Source organism: Cucurbita maxima, unplaced genomic scaffold (assembly GCF_002738345.1).
Source record: "Cucurbita maxima cultivar Rimu unplaced genomic scaffold, Cmax_1.0 Cma_Scf00004, whole genome shotgun sequence".
Taxonomy (NCBI): Eukaryota; Viridiplantae; Streptophyta; class Magnoliopsida; order Cucurbitales; family Cucurbitaceae; genus Cucurbita; species Cucurbita maxima.
Window position 1 is genome coordinate 2,551,317 of NW_019272020.1, and position 14,446 is coordinate 2,565,762.

At 35.8% G+C, this 14,446-nt stretch overlaps 2 protein-coding genes and 1 long non-coding RNA gene across 11 annotated transcripts in view; 2 read left to right on the plus strand and 1 right to left on the minus strand.

Annotated features, from left to right (window-relative positions):
* Positions 1 to 1,809: 1,809 nt before the first annotated feature.
* Positions 1,810 to 11,256, plus strand: LOC111477872. 7 transcript variants are annotated; one of them, XM_023121819.1, is made up of 16 exons: positions 1,810 to 2,064; positions 2,961 to 3,067; positions 3,371 to 3,452; positions 3,879 to 4,028; positions 4,527 to 4,588; positions 5,129 to 5,213; positions 5,319 to 5,462; positions 5,567 to 5,687; positions 6,246 to 6,388; positions 6,468 to 6,565; positions 6,710 to 6,856; positions 6,938 to 6,982; positions 8,243 to 8,398; positions 8,496 to 8,705; positions 8,788 to 8,850; positions 10,956 to 11,256. In XM_023121819.1, the coding sequence occupies exons 1-11, from the start codon at positions 2,017 to 2,019 to the stop codon at positions 6,837 to 6,839; spliced, it is 1,170 nt and encodes a 389-aa protein (XP_022977587.1). In that variant the 5' UTR covers positions 1,810 to 2,016; the 3' UTR covers positions 6,840 to 6,856; positions 6,938 to 6,982; positions 8,243 to 8,398; positions 8,496 to 8,705; positions 8,788 to 8,850; positions 10,956 to 11,256. The 7 variants fall into 7 exon arrangements, with proteins under 7 accessions (XP_022977587.1, XP_022977586.1, XP_022977585.1 ...); XM_023121818.1 differs by lacking the exon at positions 10,956 to 11,256 and having other exon boundaries at positions 8,788 to 9,040; XM_023121817.1 differs by lacking the exons at positions 8,243 to 8,398; positions 8,496 to 8,705; positions 8,788 to 8,850; positions 10,956 to 11,256 and adding an exon at positions 7,709 to 8,138.
* An 810-nt stretch (positions 11,257 to 12,066) lies between these two features.
* Positions 12,067 to 14,446, minus strand: part of LOC111477869 (AP2-like ethylene-responsive transcription factor TOE3) — a 3,228-nt gene continuing 848 nt past the window's right edge. Inside the window, exons 2-10 of one of the 3 annotated variants that reach the window (XM_023121815.1) lie at positions 14,247 to 14,272; positions 14,087 to 14,117; positions 13,921 to 14,008; positions 13,685 to 13,830; positions 13,553 to 13,597; positions 13,361 to 13,434; positions 13,068 to 13,234; positions 12,725 to 12,976; positions 12,067 to 12,650 (exon numbers count right to left, since the gene is read on the minus strand). In XM_023121815.1, coding sequence (XP_022977583.1) covers positions 12,441 to 12,650; positions 12,725 to 12,976; positions 13,068 to 13,234; positions 13,361 to 13,434; positions 13,553 to 13,597; positions 13,685 to 13,830; positions 13,921 to 14,008; positions 14,087 to 14,117; positions 14,247 to 14,272 — 1,039 coding nt within the window. In that variant the 3' untranslated portion in view covers positions 12,067 to 12,440. Of the gene's footprint in view, positions 12,651 to 12,724; positions 12,977 to 13,067; positions 13,235 to 13,339; positions 13,435 to 13,552; positions 13,598 to 13,684; positions 13,831 to 13,920; positions 14,009 to 14,086; positions 14,118 to 14,246; positions 14,273 to 14,446 lie in introns of all 3 variants that reach the window. The other 2 variants (XM_023121813.1, XM_023121814.1) reach the window with 2 other exon arrangements.
* The window catches only part of LOC111477880, a 15,599-nt gene continuing 15,276 nt past the window's right edge, over positions 14,124 to 14,446 (plus strand). Inside the window, exon 1 of the long non-coding RNA XR_002717364.1 lies at positions 14,124 to 14,411. This is a non-coding gene — a long non-coding RNA (uncharacterized LOC111477880). The remainder of the gene's footprint in view (positions 14,412 to 14,446) is intronic.

The window sequence follows — 14,446 nt, forward strand, 5'->3', positions numbered from 1 at the left end:
AGTTCACATCCAAGAGTGTTATTAATCAATTGAGAGTAAAATAGATATAAGAACTAAAATGATTATATTTTTCTATTTTTGATAGATTTTGAAAGTTTGAAAATTTAAAAATTAAGAATATAATTTTTATTTTAAAAAAAAAGTAAAACTAAATTACTAGTTTAATTGATTTAATGTAATTAGTTTTTATGTGTCAATAGGTTTTTGAATATTAAATATATTGGGCATATTATAAACTTTTTAATTTTATATTTAGCGGTATTGAACAATTTTTGAACTTTATAAATTCCTATTAAAATGAAAGTGAATGAATGAGGATTCTCCAAATTTTAATTAAGAAAATATTGAAGAGATTTAAGAAGCTATTAAATCCTAAATATAAAACATGTTTAAACTTAAATACAATTCAAGCACTGAAGACAAGGTGGTTATTTAATGCGTTTATGAAAGGTGTAGAAGACGCGCGTAGATAGGGCGTGAGAAGGAGGATGGGGGTTTGAGCAGCGTGGTCTGAAAATTGTCAGTAAACGAATTGTGATTGGAGGGTCAATGATGGTACAGTAATCTCTTTTATTATTATTCTATTCTTTCCCCAGCTATGTCTGCTTCTGTCCCTCGCACGTGACCCCCACCATCTAATTTTCATCTAATTCACAATTAATTAACTCTTCTCCATAATCTGTGTTTCCCATTTTACTTGTTAGTATTGAATAATAATAATAATAAAATTTAAAGAATCATGGGATGGGAGATACAATGAATTTAGATTTAATTTAATCAATTCCCAAATTTCCCATTTTTTACTGTCTCATCTTCGTAGCAAGGAAGGACAAGCATACATTTCCTCCATGCCTCCTCTAATTTCTACGCTTCATCCACTTTAGAAACAATGGAATCCACAACACTTATCTGAGCCCATCCCCATGGAGTATGGCATAATGAGTACCACCACACACTCTAATCCAATACGTACGCTCGATATCGTTATAACTAAAATAGTAAAATGTAGGTGACACAATTCATCGTAATTAATTAGATTATTCCATTTGTGTTTTCTTAAACTCTTATTTTAAATCTTCTATATATATTTGTATCTCATAAAAGGAACTATTTATTTATATTTTTCCTCAAAGACAAAAAATCCATAAAACAATCCCACAACATCTATACGTGTGCAATTTAATACCTTGGGAACATACCATTTTCTCAAAGTGAAGGCCCACCAATCAAATCACAAACCGAAATTCATCAAATTGGAGTCCTGTAATATTAATAAGAGCCCTAGGATCAAATAGTAACGAGACTGGGAACTCACCTGTGTTTGAATGTCGATTCGATGTATACTTGATAGAGACGGTAATACTTTCTGTGGACCCGATCGTAGAGAAAACACGACATCCTTTTGCCTATTCGCACCTTGTCATGTTTTATTTATTGACATCCTTTCTTTCTTAGAAAATGTTTTTAACAAAATAATTTAATCAATTTCGTCGATTTAATTTTCATAAAATAGAAATGAATGCCATATACTTTAAAATTTTAACATTTTAGTTTATTAAGGTTATTTTAAAAATGGTAACAATTTAATTGCGATTTTTTTTATCAGAATTAATTGTTAAATTTTATTAGAAAATACTTAAAACTTACAATTTATAATTATATTTAATTCTTGTCTAATCCATTTGTGATTGTATATTATCAGAAATCATATAATGTTGTAAAATAATCATTTACTTACATAAATTAATAAATTATTATACGATATCGAAATCCCTAATATATCAAATCATGATAATATCATATGTGCGGGACTCTGTTATTGTAGCGAACTAAGAAACGGGAGGGATCGGGGTATCTCCGTTTGAACAGCGGCGCGCAAGTCAGGCTCAGTAACGAACAATTCTTGAAACATAGGCCGCAGCCTGAGCCAAGTCTTTTGATATCCAACACAACCAAAACACAGCCGTTGCTGTGAGTCCTCAAGCTGCGGAAAGCGTTGTTCAGGATTTTGTGGGAATGGTTAAAACTAAGCACCAAAAGTCCAATTCTAAGCGACGCCCGCAAGTAATTCCTTCTATCTCTCGTTTCTCAACTCTACGCCTTCTTACATTGTGCACAACGACAACCCTTATTTTCTTGTTTAAGCTCTTACCTCCCTAATGCAACGCCCAATTGTGTGCTTATGCTGGCTCATCCTAAGTTATCGTTGGGGTTGAATTTACCCCAATTTTTCTGAACTAGCTTCATGACTATTATGCTACATATCAGTTTTATCATTGTTAAAGCTCAGTGATTGCTTAAAAATATCATAACTTATCATTTGGGTTTAATGATGCTGTACTGCAGAATCAGAGCCCGGACTTTAGAATTCAAATATCCTGCAATGTCAACCTAATCTTATTTGATAGTATTTCTGAGTTTTGTTTGTTTGCGGAGTGTTAAAGAATATATGAAAAAGATTAAATATACTCTAATTTGTAGGCCAGATTTCATTGGGTCGGGTAATTTAACAATTATTGGTTTGTTTAGAAGTAGTTGTTTAGTAGTAGCTTTTAGGTTTAGTCAAATGAGCATAATTCAGTGGTTAAGTCACTAGCAATCTTCTCTAAAAGTCAAAGGTCGAATCTCTATCCTTACAGTTGCAATGCTATATATATACACACAAACGCACACACAAAGTTTGTTGCTTAGCAAGAAGTTTTGGGTTATTTAAAGGGAAGAATATGTCTTTGCAACATACTTCCGAGGTAAAAGGTAACATTAGTTGATGGCTGGAGACTAGCCAACTTCCCTTTCTCCGGACATGTCCAGTAAGCTTCAGTGCAACGAAGTGGTAGATTAATATGTTCACACTATACATTACATTCTCTGCTAATGCATGCCTCGAACTTGATATTAAGCTAGATGATCAGAATTTCCTCTAATACTAGTTGTTCCCTGAAAACGGTTTTGATTGGCAGAACAAAAAGCCTGGAAAGTCACCTGATATTTCTCAGTTTCGTGCTCAGCTTGACTTGTTGAACCTCAAAATTGTACAAGTGACCGCAGATGGTAATTGTTTTTTCAGGTCAGGAATGATTAGATGAATGCATCTTATTCTCGTTGAGAACCATATATTGCTAGTAATTGCCTGAGGATAGGGCCTGGGAGATGTCATATTTCCTTGGTGGTTCCATTTGTACTCTTCTTTCAATCAATATATTTATATACTGCATAATGCATATAACTCTAAGCTTATGAGATTTTCGTTCATTTTTGTTTCAAATGGTCTGCATGCTTATCAACTGACTTGTCTAATGCTCATATTTTCAAGAGATTTTCTATTTGGCTTATGTTTTTTTTAAAGTTACTCTTGTATAATCTCAATAAGTTGCAGGGCCCTTGCAGATCAGTTAGAAGGGGATCAAGAGGAACACGAAAAGTACCGGAAGATGGTCGTACAATATATTTTAGTATGTATCAGGAACTAGCTTCTCATACTAACTCTGGCATTGTACTTAACCATAGTTTCTTATAATGTGTATAAATTTTACCTAGTACACATTATTTTTGAACCTATAGTAACTACAATATGTTAGTATCCCTTATGCACTGCTCCGTACACTGTGTCTAGATTACAAAAAATGTGGAATTTTTTATTTGGTCTGCCATCCATGATTTTGTTATTAATTCCTTGCAAAATTTCCGTGGATTAATTCTCTATCTGCAGTAGATTCTATATTGTCATCCAATTATGCTTCAATTTGGCAAATATCACTTGCATTCACGTAAAGTCGCAAACTTGTTTCATTGGATTTGTCTACTATCTCTCTCTCTCTCTCCCCCGCCCCCCAGCTTCCTACATATTCTTATCATAATATGTATTGTGTCATTAACAGAAAAACCGTGGAACATTTGAGCCATTTATTGAGGATGATGTCCCATTTGACGAATATTGTGAGTCCATGGAAAAGGATGGTACCTGGGCTGGACATCTAGAATTGCAGGCTGCTTCTCTTGTTACTCATAGTAATATATGCATTCACCGGGTGAGAACTCTCTACAAACCTTTGCGTCCATGGTTTCTTTCCGGAAATTTTCCATGGTATCTTCAAAATTGAAGAACCAAGTCTGCATTCAATTCTTTGAGCAAGTATGATGACCAATGTAGTGCTAACTATGTTGAAGTGCAGAACAAAAGGGTGCTTTTCATGCGCTAAGCCTGTAACTACTACGAATTTTTTAACAGGACATGTATTTGAGTATTGAAACTATAACTCATAACGGCTGGGTATTATGTTTTAGTATTTATATTTGTGATACAAAATTAGGATAACAATGAGACATCAACTGAAAATTCCTGAAGGTTAGGTTTCGTCTAATGTGTGTGTTTGTGTATTAATTTGTATTAGTTGACTTTAATTATTGTGTTTGTCCGCCCCTCAACTTAAACCTATAGACTTGTCGTTACTACTACATGGATATCATGAATTATGTAATACTAGTTGGCCAGGACCATTGTTTACTGATTGCTTGTAAATGTATAGATGTCATCACCTCGTTGGTACATACGAAATTTCGAGGATCAAGAAGCTCGTATGGTCCACTTGTAAGTGTTTGATTTATATTGTACATTAGCCGTCAAATTTTCTTATAAATGACTGAATATGTATGAAGAAATTTGAATATGAAGCTAATTAGGTACAATATTTTTGGTGCTGTATTTATGTAAGTGGTAATAGATGTCCTTAAAATAGATGCTAATAGCTTCTTATTGTAAACTTAAAATATATTATATTTGGAAACATATGCCTTGAAGTATCTAATTACAAAATACAATCATAAATTTGTAGATCTATTCAGCAGTTTATGATAAGACCATTAGTTTATAATCAGTCAATTCTTCGGATCTGCGTTGTGCGAAATGAGATGGAAATGCAAATGATTGAAGAAACTTTGTTATTTGATATTAGAGTAAGTATGAAAGAGAGTTAACGTGATGAAAAAAGTTTTGAAGTACATAGGGTTCTAGTTTCTTTTATCATCACAACACTCTATCTGCTTGTTAGAGTTTAAAATCTACCAATATTTTAAAATGATTTGGTATGCATTACCCCTTTTTTTACTTCGGATTGAAAACTTTACCAAGATCTTATCACGACGAGGAACATTACAATAGTGTGCGGTTGAAGGAAGACACATGTGCTGGCCCGGCCAGGCTAATTACAATCAAAGTCAGTTTCTGTTTTTCTTTTTTCCCTGAATATATATTTATTTGTGGAAGTTTTGCTCATTTTCGTAATATATTAACAGCCCATTTTATTGTTTTGATGTGGAAGGGTGATACTGTTCCCTCAGGCTCAATTCAAGCAAAAGTTTTCTCTACGAGTTCTCAAAAGAGAGGTCAAAGTGCTATTAGTCTTGGAAATATCAAGTTAGTTATGGCAGGTAGTGGTTGTCAAAATTCTAGAGAAGTTGAAAAGGTGATTACATCATGCTAAATATTGGTTTCCCATGTCCATATAATTGATTTTATTATAATGCATTTACTATTTAGTTAGGAGTTGTGCTTTTCTTTTGGTGGCAGGTTTTGGTCCAAGTCGATGGGGATATTGATGCTGCAATAGAGTTTCTTGTGGCAGAACAAGCATCAGAAGAACACAAAGAGCCAACTGAATCAACTTTGTGTCATATAGATTCTTCTTTTGGTAATTTCAGATTAACAANTTTCTTCCTTTCTAGAAAATTTTGTGCACACTACATTAAAAGCGGAAGAGAAAGTGGGTTTTTTTTTCCTGAGCTTCTGGGGAGGGATATGCACTCATAGAAAACTGTGGTTATCTACTCTCCAATAACATGGAATTTGTGACAAAAAAAAAAAAAAAAAAACGTGGAATGCAGATAACACTGATGCTTCCCTGATAATTTAGTGACGAGTCTTGGTTTGGAGTTTGCAGTCTTATGCTCTTATTGTTTATGTTTCTTTAGTGGATTGAATTGGCTCTGTTAGTTTTGTCTTCAGAAAACTTCAATTTGTTACTTTCAATAGATGTCGTAGTTGAGTTTGCCTATCACATAAATGGTGGTGGAAAATTTTTCATCTCATTTTTCCTTTCACCTGCCACTCACTCTGCCGGAAGAAAATGCCAGAATTTTTTTTCTTTTTTTCTTTTTTTGGAGTGACAACCCTTTTGCTCAATATTTTTGTTATCATTGAATTCTATAATTTTCCTTCAATATTTATCAAGATTTCTGCAAATATTCAGGTAGCGATGAAACAAAAGATTGTAAGCAATTGGAAGATCGAACAGAAGAGAAAGAGCGAACAGAAGAGAAGCACGACAAAGTCGATTCATCTAATCATAACACTAAACATTCTATTAGCTGCAGTTCTCAATCAGACGACAAGGTCTTCTTTTATATCATAATGCTATAAATTTTTAGTACAGTGGTCGTAGCTGCTTATATTTCTCCCTTTCCCTTATCAGAGGATCCCAAGGAATAAAGTCTGCCCATGTGGTTCAAAAAAGAAATATAAAGCTTGTTGTGGATCAGTGGCTGCCAGTTCGTCTGGCAAGTTTATAGTGTATGATTCTCAACCTTTTTATGTTTTTATGGGGTATATCATACCACTTGTCATCTCCGCCCCCACATGCATCAAAAGAGAAGACATGAAATTTGAATATTTAAAGGAAAATGTATCCATAATATGAAGCTGCTCTCGTTACAGGAACAAAACTATCGACTCTAAGAAGACTAGAAAGGAAAGGAAAACGGGCAAGAAAGGTGGACCTGCTAAAGTTGAAGTGTCCTCTGGATCTGATGGATTGCCACATGACTTGGGAGCTCTTTGTATTTGATCTTCATCTGGCCGCATGTATGCCATCTAATCAATTAATTCTGTCTCACTCGTTTCTCAGAAAGTTTGCATTGAGAACAGCGTTCTATTTTGTTTCAGGAGGAAGCATTTTAGCTGCAGTTTAAAGAGAGTTTGGAATCACAGGTTAGGGACAAATTAAACAGTCTTCCTCTCTTTCAACGTTTTCTTTCTGGGGTTTTGCGACTGATAATTACCAATAATTTTGGATGTTTGAAGGATTTCCCCCTCTATTTATCATCACCCTTGTTATTTTGGATAAAGGATACAACTATATTTAGAAAAAAACGGGTACAATTTAAAAGGATAATGACGAAGCAATCCCAAAAGGGAGGGAAAAGACTAATTACAAGAAAGAAAGAAAGACTATTATATTTGTTACTAACCCTTATTTCCAAACTGGTAAATGAGGATGACATTAATGAATTTGATGTTGGTGCATCATAAACAAGTAAGCAACTTGTGTCTTTTTCAAGCTCACTCAAGATTACCATACTTGTCTCAAAATATTTTCTTATTTCTCTCCCACTAGACAGCATAAAATGTGCTTCATCCACAAGTTTGGAGTCTTTCTTACCATTTTTTTTCTTTACTCAAACTTCAGGTATTCCGGAAACTCAAAAAATGAAAATGCAAACTATTCAATTTAAATGTTCTTATATCGTGAACTGTAATTCTGTTGTTTTTTTATGTTTTTTTTTTTTTTTTCCACTTTCGCATAATTCTGGGGCACTGGGAATGCCCCAGATGGATGACCCAATTTTCTCTGCAGGGCTTCCTTAGTAAGTTTTAAAGAGTTGCTTTTACATAATCGTAATTAATGTCATACTGATGTCTCTAAGTTCGGTATAGATGCTGGTGTAGTCTATCGCTGATTGGTGGTGGGATTTTCCCACTAGAATACCCCAGTGGTTATTGGGAAAATGAAGGGCGGTTGTTTCCCCAACGTACGTCTATGCAAGGCTGGATCTTTGTTGAAGCCAACTGGACTTGGAAGTATAAGTATAGAAGCAGCAGCTCACAAAATCTGTCAGCCTATGATCAATGTCGTTAGTTTATAGAAATGTAAAATGGAACAAATGAAATTAGCACCCTTTATATGCACACAAAATATAATCACAAGTTCTCTTGTAGAAGATTCATGGAAGTGGCAGATTTGAGAAAATGCAAAGACTTAATTGTATCAACCAAGAAAAATTTGATGAGATTTAGCTAAGGTTACATGTTTTCCCTAGTGTCTTGGACTATTAGGGAAGAATAACATTTCGAAATCTGTTTGTTATGCACTTGCGTTCTGTAGTATTCGTGTAATTGCCTGCCGCGTGATCTTTAAGTGACTCCGTTATTCTTGCATTCAATTGAATTGTATTGAGCTATGATTCACAGGTCGTTTTTACAGTTCCCTTGGTGTATAAACATTTCCCTTGGTTTCTTGGGTCACCGAGCCTCCAAGAAAAAGTATTGCTCTTTACTCTTTCCAGGTTTATAGGGCTCCTGTAGAGCTTGATTTCTAAAACTTGGCGAGTCTTTGGAACCTAGAAGGTAAGAAATGGCGCTAGAGAGGAGATCAGCTCCTGTGAGTTGGTTGTTTACTATCCTCAATGATTGAAAGATAAACAAGTTCAGTCATAAACTGCAGACGCTACAGAAATCCTTTGGCTGAGCAAGAACTCTCTTCTATGAAAAGGCGGCATGCTCAGCATGCCGGGTTTGAAATATTTATTTCAAGCACGTGAGACAGCCTTAAGATCCACCATGTCGGACCAATAAGGAAGCTGCCCTTTGCCTCCCTACAATAAGTTTGCTGTAAAGAATATAGTGCATGTATATGTCCGTCCATTCAGTAACAGTAAGAACCTCATTTTAATGTCGGTAGGTTTACACGAAAAATATGTCTCTAACTTAATTGACAAAACATTTGTGTGATGTAGGATGTCAAAATCGCATCTTTTCAGGACCACAAAGTGATTGTGCAGTCCTTGCTCAGCTCTCAAGTAAGTCAACAAACTCAAACTTAAATTATCTATGACAAAAGAGTCTATTTTTATAACTTTACATGTTCTTGAAAAACAACTATAGAAAACGAAATTAGAAGAAGTTATTTTGAAAGCATTTCAAGAAAGCAAGTGTTACATGCTAGCATGCAATAAAAGACAACAATAACATCGATAACATATAATTTAAATAAGAACCTTTGACAATTAGCTATAACATTATGAGGTAGAATGACTATGATAAACTTGACAAGCACAAACTTGCCAAAGTAGTCATAAATGAAATGAAGACACAAAAGTAAACAAATAATGAAAATATAAAGGAGTTGTCATAGACATAGACATGTAGGATGGACAATAAGGCTTGGGACAAACATAAGCATAAGAAAGGCACATGGTGGTAAATGGTCCTCCTCTTGAAGGACATCCCTCATACAGACCTGTACTAACTGTTGTACTCTAAGGATATGGCTAATAAAAAGTCGTCCCTACTTATCTCTTTGTATGTGGTCATTTGGCATTTGCCTTGTTTGTGGCACATTCTGAATATAAACGTTTTTTTCGCATTCTTGCCTAACTATTTAGTAAACTGTCAAGAATTTTGTCCAGACGTGACTTTTTTTTTTTTTTCCCCCTTCTCCCACAAAGGGTCAAGAACCATTAAAACTCAATTTTGGCTTGCCAGCTTCAACACGTTTCTTTAATACATACATACACATATATGTGTGTGTGTGTGTGTGTGTGAAAGTGGATAGAGTTAATTTCCTATAAGTATTTATTGGTAAATTAATGTTGAAATTACTTGTTCCATGGCTAGCAAGAAGCGATTCCATTTGAAAGGGGTATCTGAGAAGTGGCATGATTTCTTTGCTGCTTCTAAAATGAGAAAGTTGAGAAAAGAAAAGTTGGGTTTATAAGAACAGGTTGGGAAAAATTAGAAATTAAGACGTTAAAAGCATTCCATTTTTAGCATTAATTAATCTTCCATGAAATGAGTGGGTAATCTCATAAAATTTCCATGTTTTTCCACAGTTGAGGATGATGGGAATTCAAGAACCTTCCTTTGGAGGAAAACAAATTGGATTTGATCAAACCTTGAGTGTGGGAAAATTGGGCATAACCTTAAATGGCAAACAATGAGTATGAAAAATTAGTTTCCAGAACTACAAGCTACGTAATGCACCCTCTCACTCCCACTGCCTTAATTTGGAAAACTCTGTTTTGATTTGAGAAAACTGTGAGGAGTGGTTAATTAGCAACAAACAAATCATAAACATGAAGGTTTATGAGAGTAATAATGTTAGGAGGTAGAGGCAAGAGGGTTGAATATAGGGCATACGGGTTAACATAAAATGTTTTTAGCCTATTAAAGGATGTAATAAAAGGCATTGGTTGGGCCACAACAGCCAGAGGTGAGGTGAGTAGCGAGTGCCCCTAATTTCAAAATCTCAACAAACCCACTCTCCCAACTTTCCAAAACAGGAAACCCTTCACTTCACTTCACTTAACTTGGGATACTCACATTGTTACTATTATTATTGTTATTATTATTATTATCTAGGGATTGTGTTCAATGGGAATACGGCCTTCCCTGCTCTGCCTCCCTCTAAAACCAATAATACACTTCAAATTTAATTAACACTTGGAAGAAAGAAATAATGTTGGTACTATTCATGTAGTTATGCGCACATGCACACATATCCATCATGTCTGAAAGATGGATTGAAAAAGACAATTTTGAAAGTTATGAGGCAGTTAAAAGTGTTTATTAGGCCGTAATATTTACAGAGGGAGGGGGTTAGAAAAGAGGGTTATAAATGAATTCAGAAGTTGAAAAGGACTTATGATATGAGGCATTAAAGAAAATAACATGAGACATTAGAATGGGAAAGAAAGAGTTGTTCTTCTTCTTCTTTCTTTGTGGTCCAATCCAAACCCTAATTGATATGAATAAGATGACACCCATTCACTTTTATCACATCATCATTTCATAGTTCTCTTCACAAAATCTATTGTTTTTATTGTTTTATTGCACAAACTTAAGGATTCACTCTATCCCCTCTTGCTTCATCTTTCTAAATTTTATAACCCTAAACCATTTGCAGAGGTGAGAGATAGAGAGAAAGGGAGGAAAAAGAGCAGAGTGAATTATAGGGGAGAGGATGGGGAAGCGGAAGGCGCATGAAATGCCATAAATGGAAATCTGCGGAAGCCTTCCGTCTCACAAAAAGGAAACCATTTGTGTGTGAACCGTGAAAGCGATGTAACGCACTCAATGCCAATGCCAATGCCAATGCCATCCCTTTTCTACACTCTAATTAATGCAATTTCACAAACCCTTTTCTATTCCCCCACCTAATCGAATCAGATCAGATCAACTCTAATATAATATATAGATTCCAATATTTCCCCAATGGGGATTGTGTTTGTGTTTCAGATATATATATATATATATATATATATATATATATATATATATATATACACACACACACATAGATGCAGGCATTTGCTACGTTACCCGGTGCTCTACCGCTGTGTGGGACAATAATTCAAGGGCGCGGCGCTAAAACCTTCCTCTAATCATTCATACTCCCAGGGTTTTTGCAGAGGAAGTGGCGTGTGGTGTGCATACCCGTTGAATGAAAGACGCGTGGAATCTGGTACCCTTCTAATTTCATTATCTCAAATCCATTGGTTGACTAAATTAGAATGGCAGCATGGATTAAAATAATGAGTGATGACGGTCCGAGTGACGAAATTTGCAACCAATATTATATTGATTGGAATCGTTTATCTTTTAATTAAAAAAAGAACTAAACTTGACCAATGTTTGTTGGGTGGTGATTAAATACGAGTATATTGCCTTTCTGGAGATCATAAACCCAGTCATTTCAATACCAAAACTAATAATACAAGGGAAGTCGATAGTGAGTATTTATGAAATTTTTGAGCTGTGAAGGCAGGAAGGAAAACAGAGTGCATGAAAGGAAAGGGGATCGGGGGTTTGGGGTTTAGGGATGAAAGGAACCCGTGGTGGTCATAATAGCAGTGTCTGACTGCTTTTGGCTGAGGGAGAATTGATTCAAAGGACACTATGATGCCGACTATTCATATCCCCCATTCACTCACATTTTTCTCTTTGCTTTTTCCTTTTTTCCTGTCTCCCCCTCTCCGCCCCGCCCTGGACGGAATCTCTCCCAATAACAAGAAAATGACAATCGTCGGAAAATGATCATTCAATTTGATGAGGCTACAACAAGAAGGCCCCCTTCCTTGCCGCTTCTTTCAAACAAATATGTACAAATTACTAAAAATGAGCGTTGGAACATAGGGTAAATATATAGTAGTACATAGCCGAAACAAAGCAAATGTCTAAGGAATTGGGAATTGGTAATGGCACAATGAATGCTCGGTCAGAAAAGTTGTAGCTTTTTTTTCCCACCCATTACCACCACCTTCAACTTTTACTACTACGCTTTTTTCTTTCTAGATTCTCGTCGGGAAGCGGACAGGACAGAATAAATTAAAATTAAAACATGACTGACTCTTTTTTCTGGGTGCGGGGGAGAGAAATTTTGTAGAACTTATTAGGAGGGTCTAATGAGACAATGAAACCCATTCTTGTGCAGCCAATTCTTAGAAGCTCTAATCTGGGGAGAGAATCCTGATGATGCTGCAGCAGTTGTAAGAACTTGCGATGGCCCCGATTCAACAATTTGATTCTGATGATCACTTAGAGATAGTGATAGATCACTTCCTATTATTCGGCCTCCATTACTGCTGCCCGGAAACTGAATCTTCAACAACAATAACACATCAAAATTTAAAAAACCAACACTTCTTTCTTCTCTAAATTATTAATTACACGTACTTGATAATTGAAGGTTGGATGATTTTGATTGTGAAGCAATATCTGGGAGTGGGGCTGATCTGCACCACCCGCCTGCCGCCTGAACTGCCCATGTCTTTGCATTTCAAAGGAAATTGGAGACTGAATGTGTGTTTGGCTTAGCAGCTGCATAGTTTCACTCTCCAGGTACCTATTAGTATTTCCTCTCTGTGCATTATTGTAATTTTTGTTTCCACTACCTCCTCCGCCGCTTGATTCTTGCAGCAAATTTAGCTGCGCATGATACACATGCCACAAATTCGTGAACACCCATATTTCCCACGAGAAAAAAAAAAAACATTATTTTACGGAAATTTGAAAGAACCTGCGGAGGCCTAAATCCTTGACTACGTTGCCAATCAGCTTCCATCGGTAGAGAAGCTGAAGAAGAATGGTGCGGATCTAAGGAACCATTTGGGCTGTCATTTTGCTTTGAGCTTGAATTTCCCAGACGCAAATCAAGACTGTGGTCCGCTAAATTGGTAGTTGAGTCTGTTATAGTGTGAATTCAAAAAACAAAACAGAAAAAATCATTCATTTCCAACAAGTTAAAACAATAGTCTGCGTGTGTGTGTGTGTGTTTTTTTCTTGTGTTACCAGTTGTCGGATTCAGCTCACTCTCGTAAATGCTGGGATCGAAATTGGTGACAGCTTCTTTGCCATTACACTTGATTGCAGCTTTATCATAAGCCCTATCGTTATCATCATCGGATTAAATTTTTTATTTGTAAAATGAATAAACGACATCAAACGCAACTTCTTTCCTGGTTTCTTGTGTCCAGAGAGATGGAAGGGAAAATAAAAACAGACCTTGCGGCTTCGATCTCGGTATCAAACAAACCCAGATAAACATACCTGTAAAATTGGGGGAAAATAAAAATTGGGTATGGATATAAAGAAGAGATGGAAAAAAGAAGGGAAATGGAGGAAGTGGGGGAATACTTTTTGCCAAGAAATTGGCCCATTCGAGCCTCCCATCTTCCACACTTGTGAAGTGTTACACCTCTATACTTGGAGCTTCCTCTGGGAAACCCAGTGCTTTGTCGGCGAAGAACATGCACAAATTCCTCCTTTGTTAGATTACCCATCTGTTCATCGATCATCACATAACGTTTCAGTTTAATCTTAATATATGTATGTATATGTTATAATTAAGATGGAAAGCCAAAATAAAGGACCTGTTTTAAGTCGTCCTCGTAATCTTCGATGCTGAAGTTTATGTCCGCTTCCACTCCTCGAAATTTAATGGCCGCTCTATCGTAAGCACTGAACAACAACAACAACAACAACAAAATCAGTTCTGGTGGAGAGAGAGAGAGAAGCGCGGAGACAGTGAGTGCTCACCGAGCAGCTGCATGTGCCGTATCGAATCCACCTGTAACCAATTCATTTGATGGGGAGGAGAAAAATCACATCTTTGTTAGAAGGCCAGAAATGAATGATATACCCACCCCCCACCCCTAAAAAAAAAAATTAAAAGTAACCAATAACAAACCAAACATACCGAGATAAACCTGCTTTCCACAATCCCTGATGAGTGCAACAACCAAAAAAGAAAAAAATCAAAATCAAATCAATTCAGTTCAATTGTTTGCACAATTCCAAAAGCAGAAGTTGGTTTTTGGGGGACAGAAATTGCAGTAGAGAGAGAGAGAGAGAGAGAGAGAGAGTAATTTAATTTAATTTAAAAAAAAAAAAAAAAAA

Excerpts from the sequence above, each read along its gene's own strand:
- LOC111477872 (XM_023121819.1), top strand. The coding sequence starts at position 2,017 with ATGGTTAAAACTAAGCACCAAAAGTCCAATTCTAAGCGACGCCCGCAA. Across the intron at positions 3,453-3,878 it reads TGGTCGTACAATATATTTTA|AAAAACCGTGGAACATTTGA; the intron begins GTATGTATCAGG and ends TGTCATTAACAG. Across the intron at positions 4,589-5,128 it reads GAAGCTCGTATGGTCCACTT|ATCTTATCACGACGAGGAAC; the intron begins GTAAGTGTTTGA and ends AACTTTACCAAG.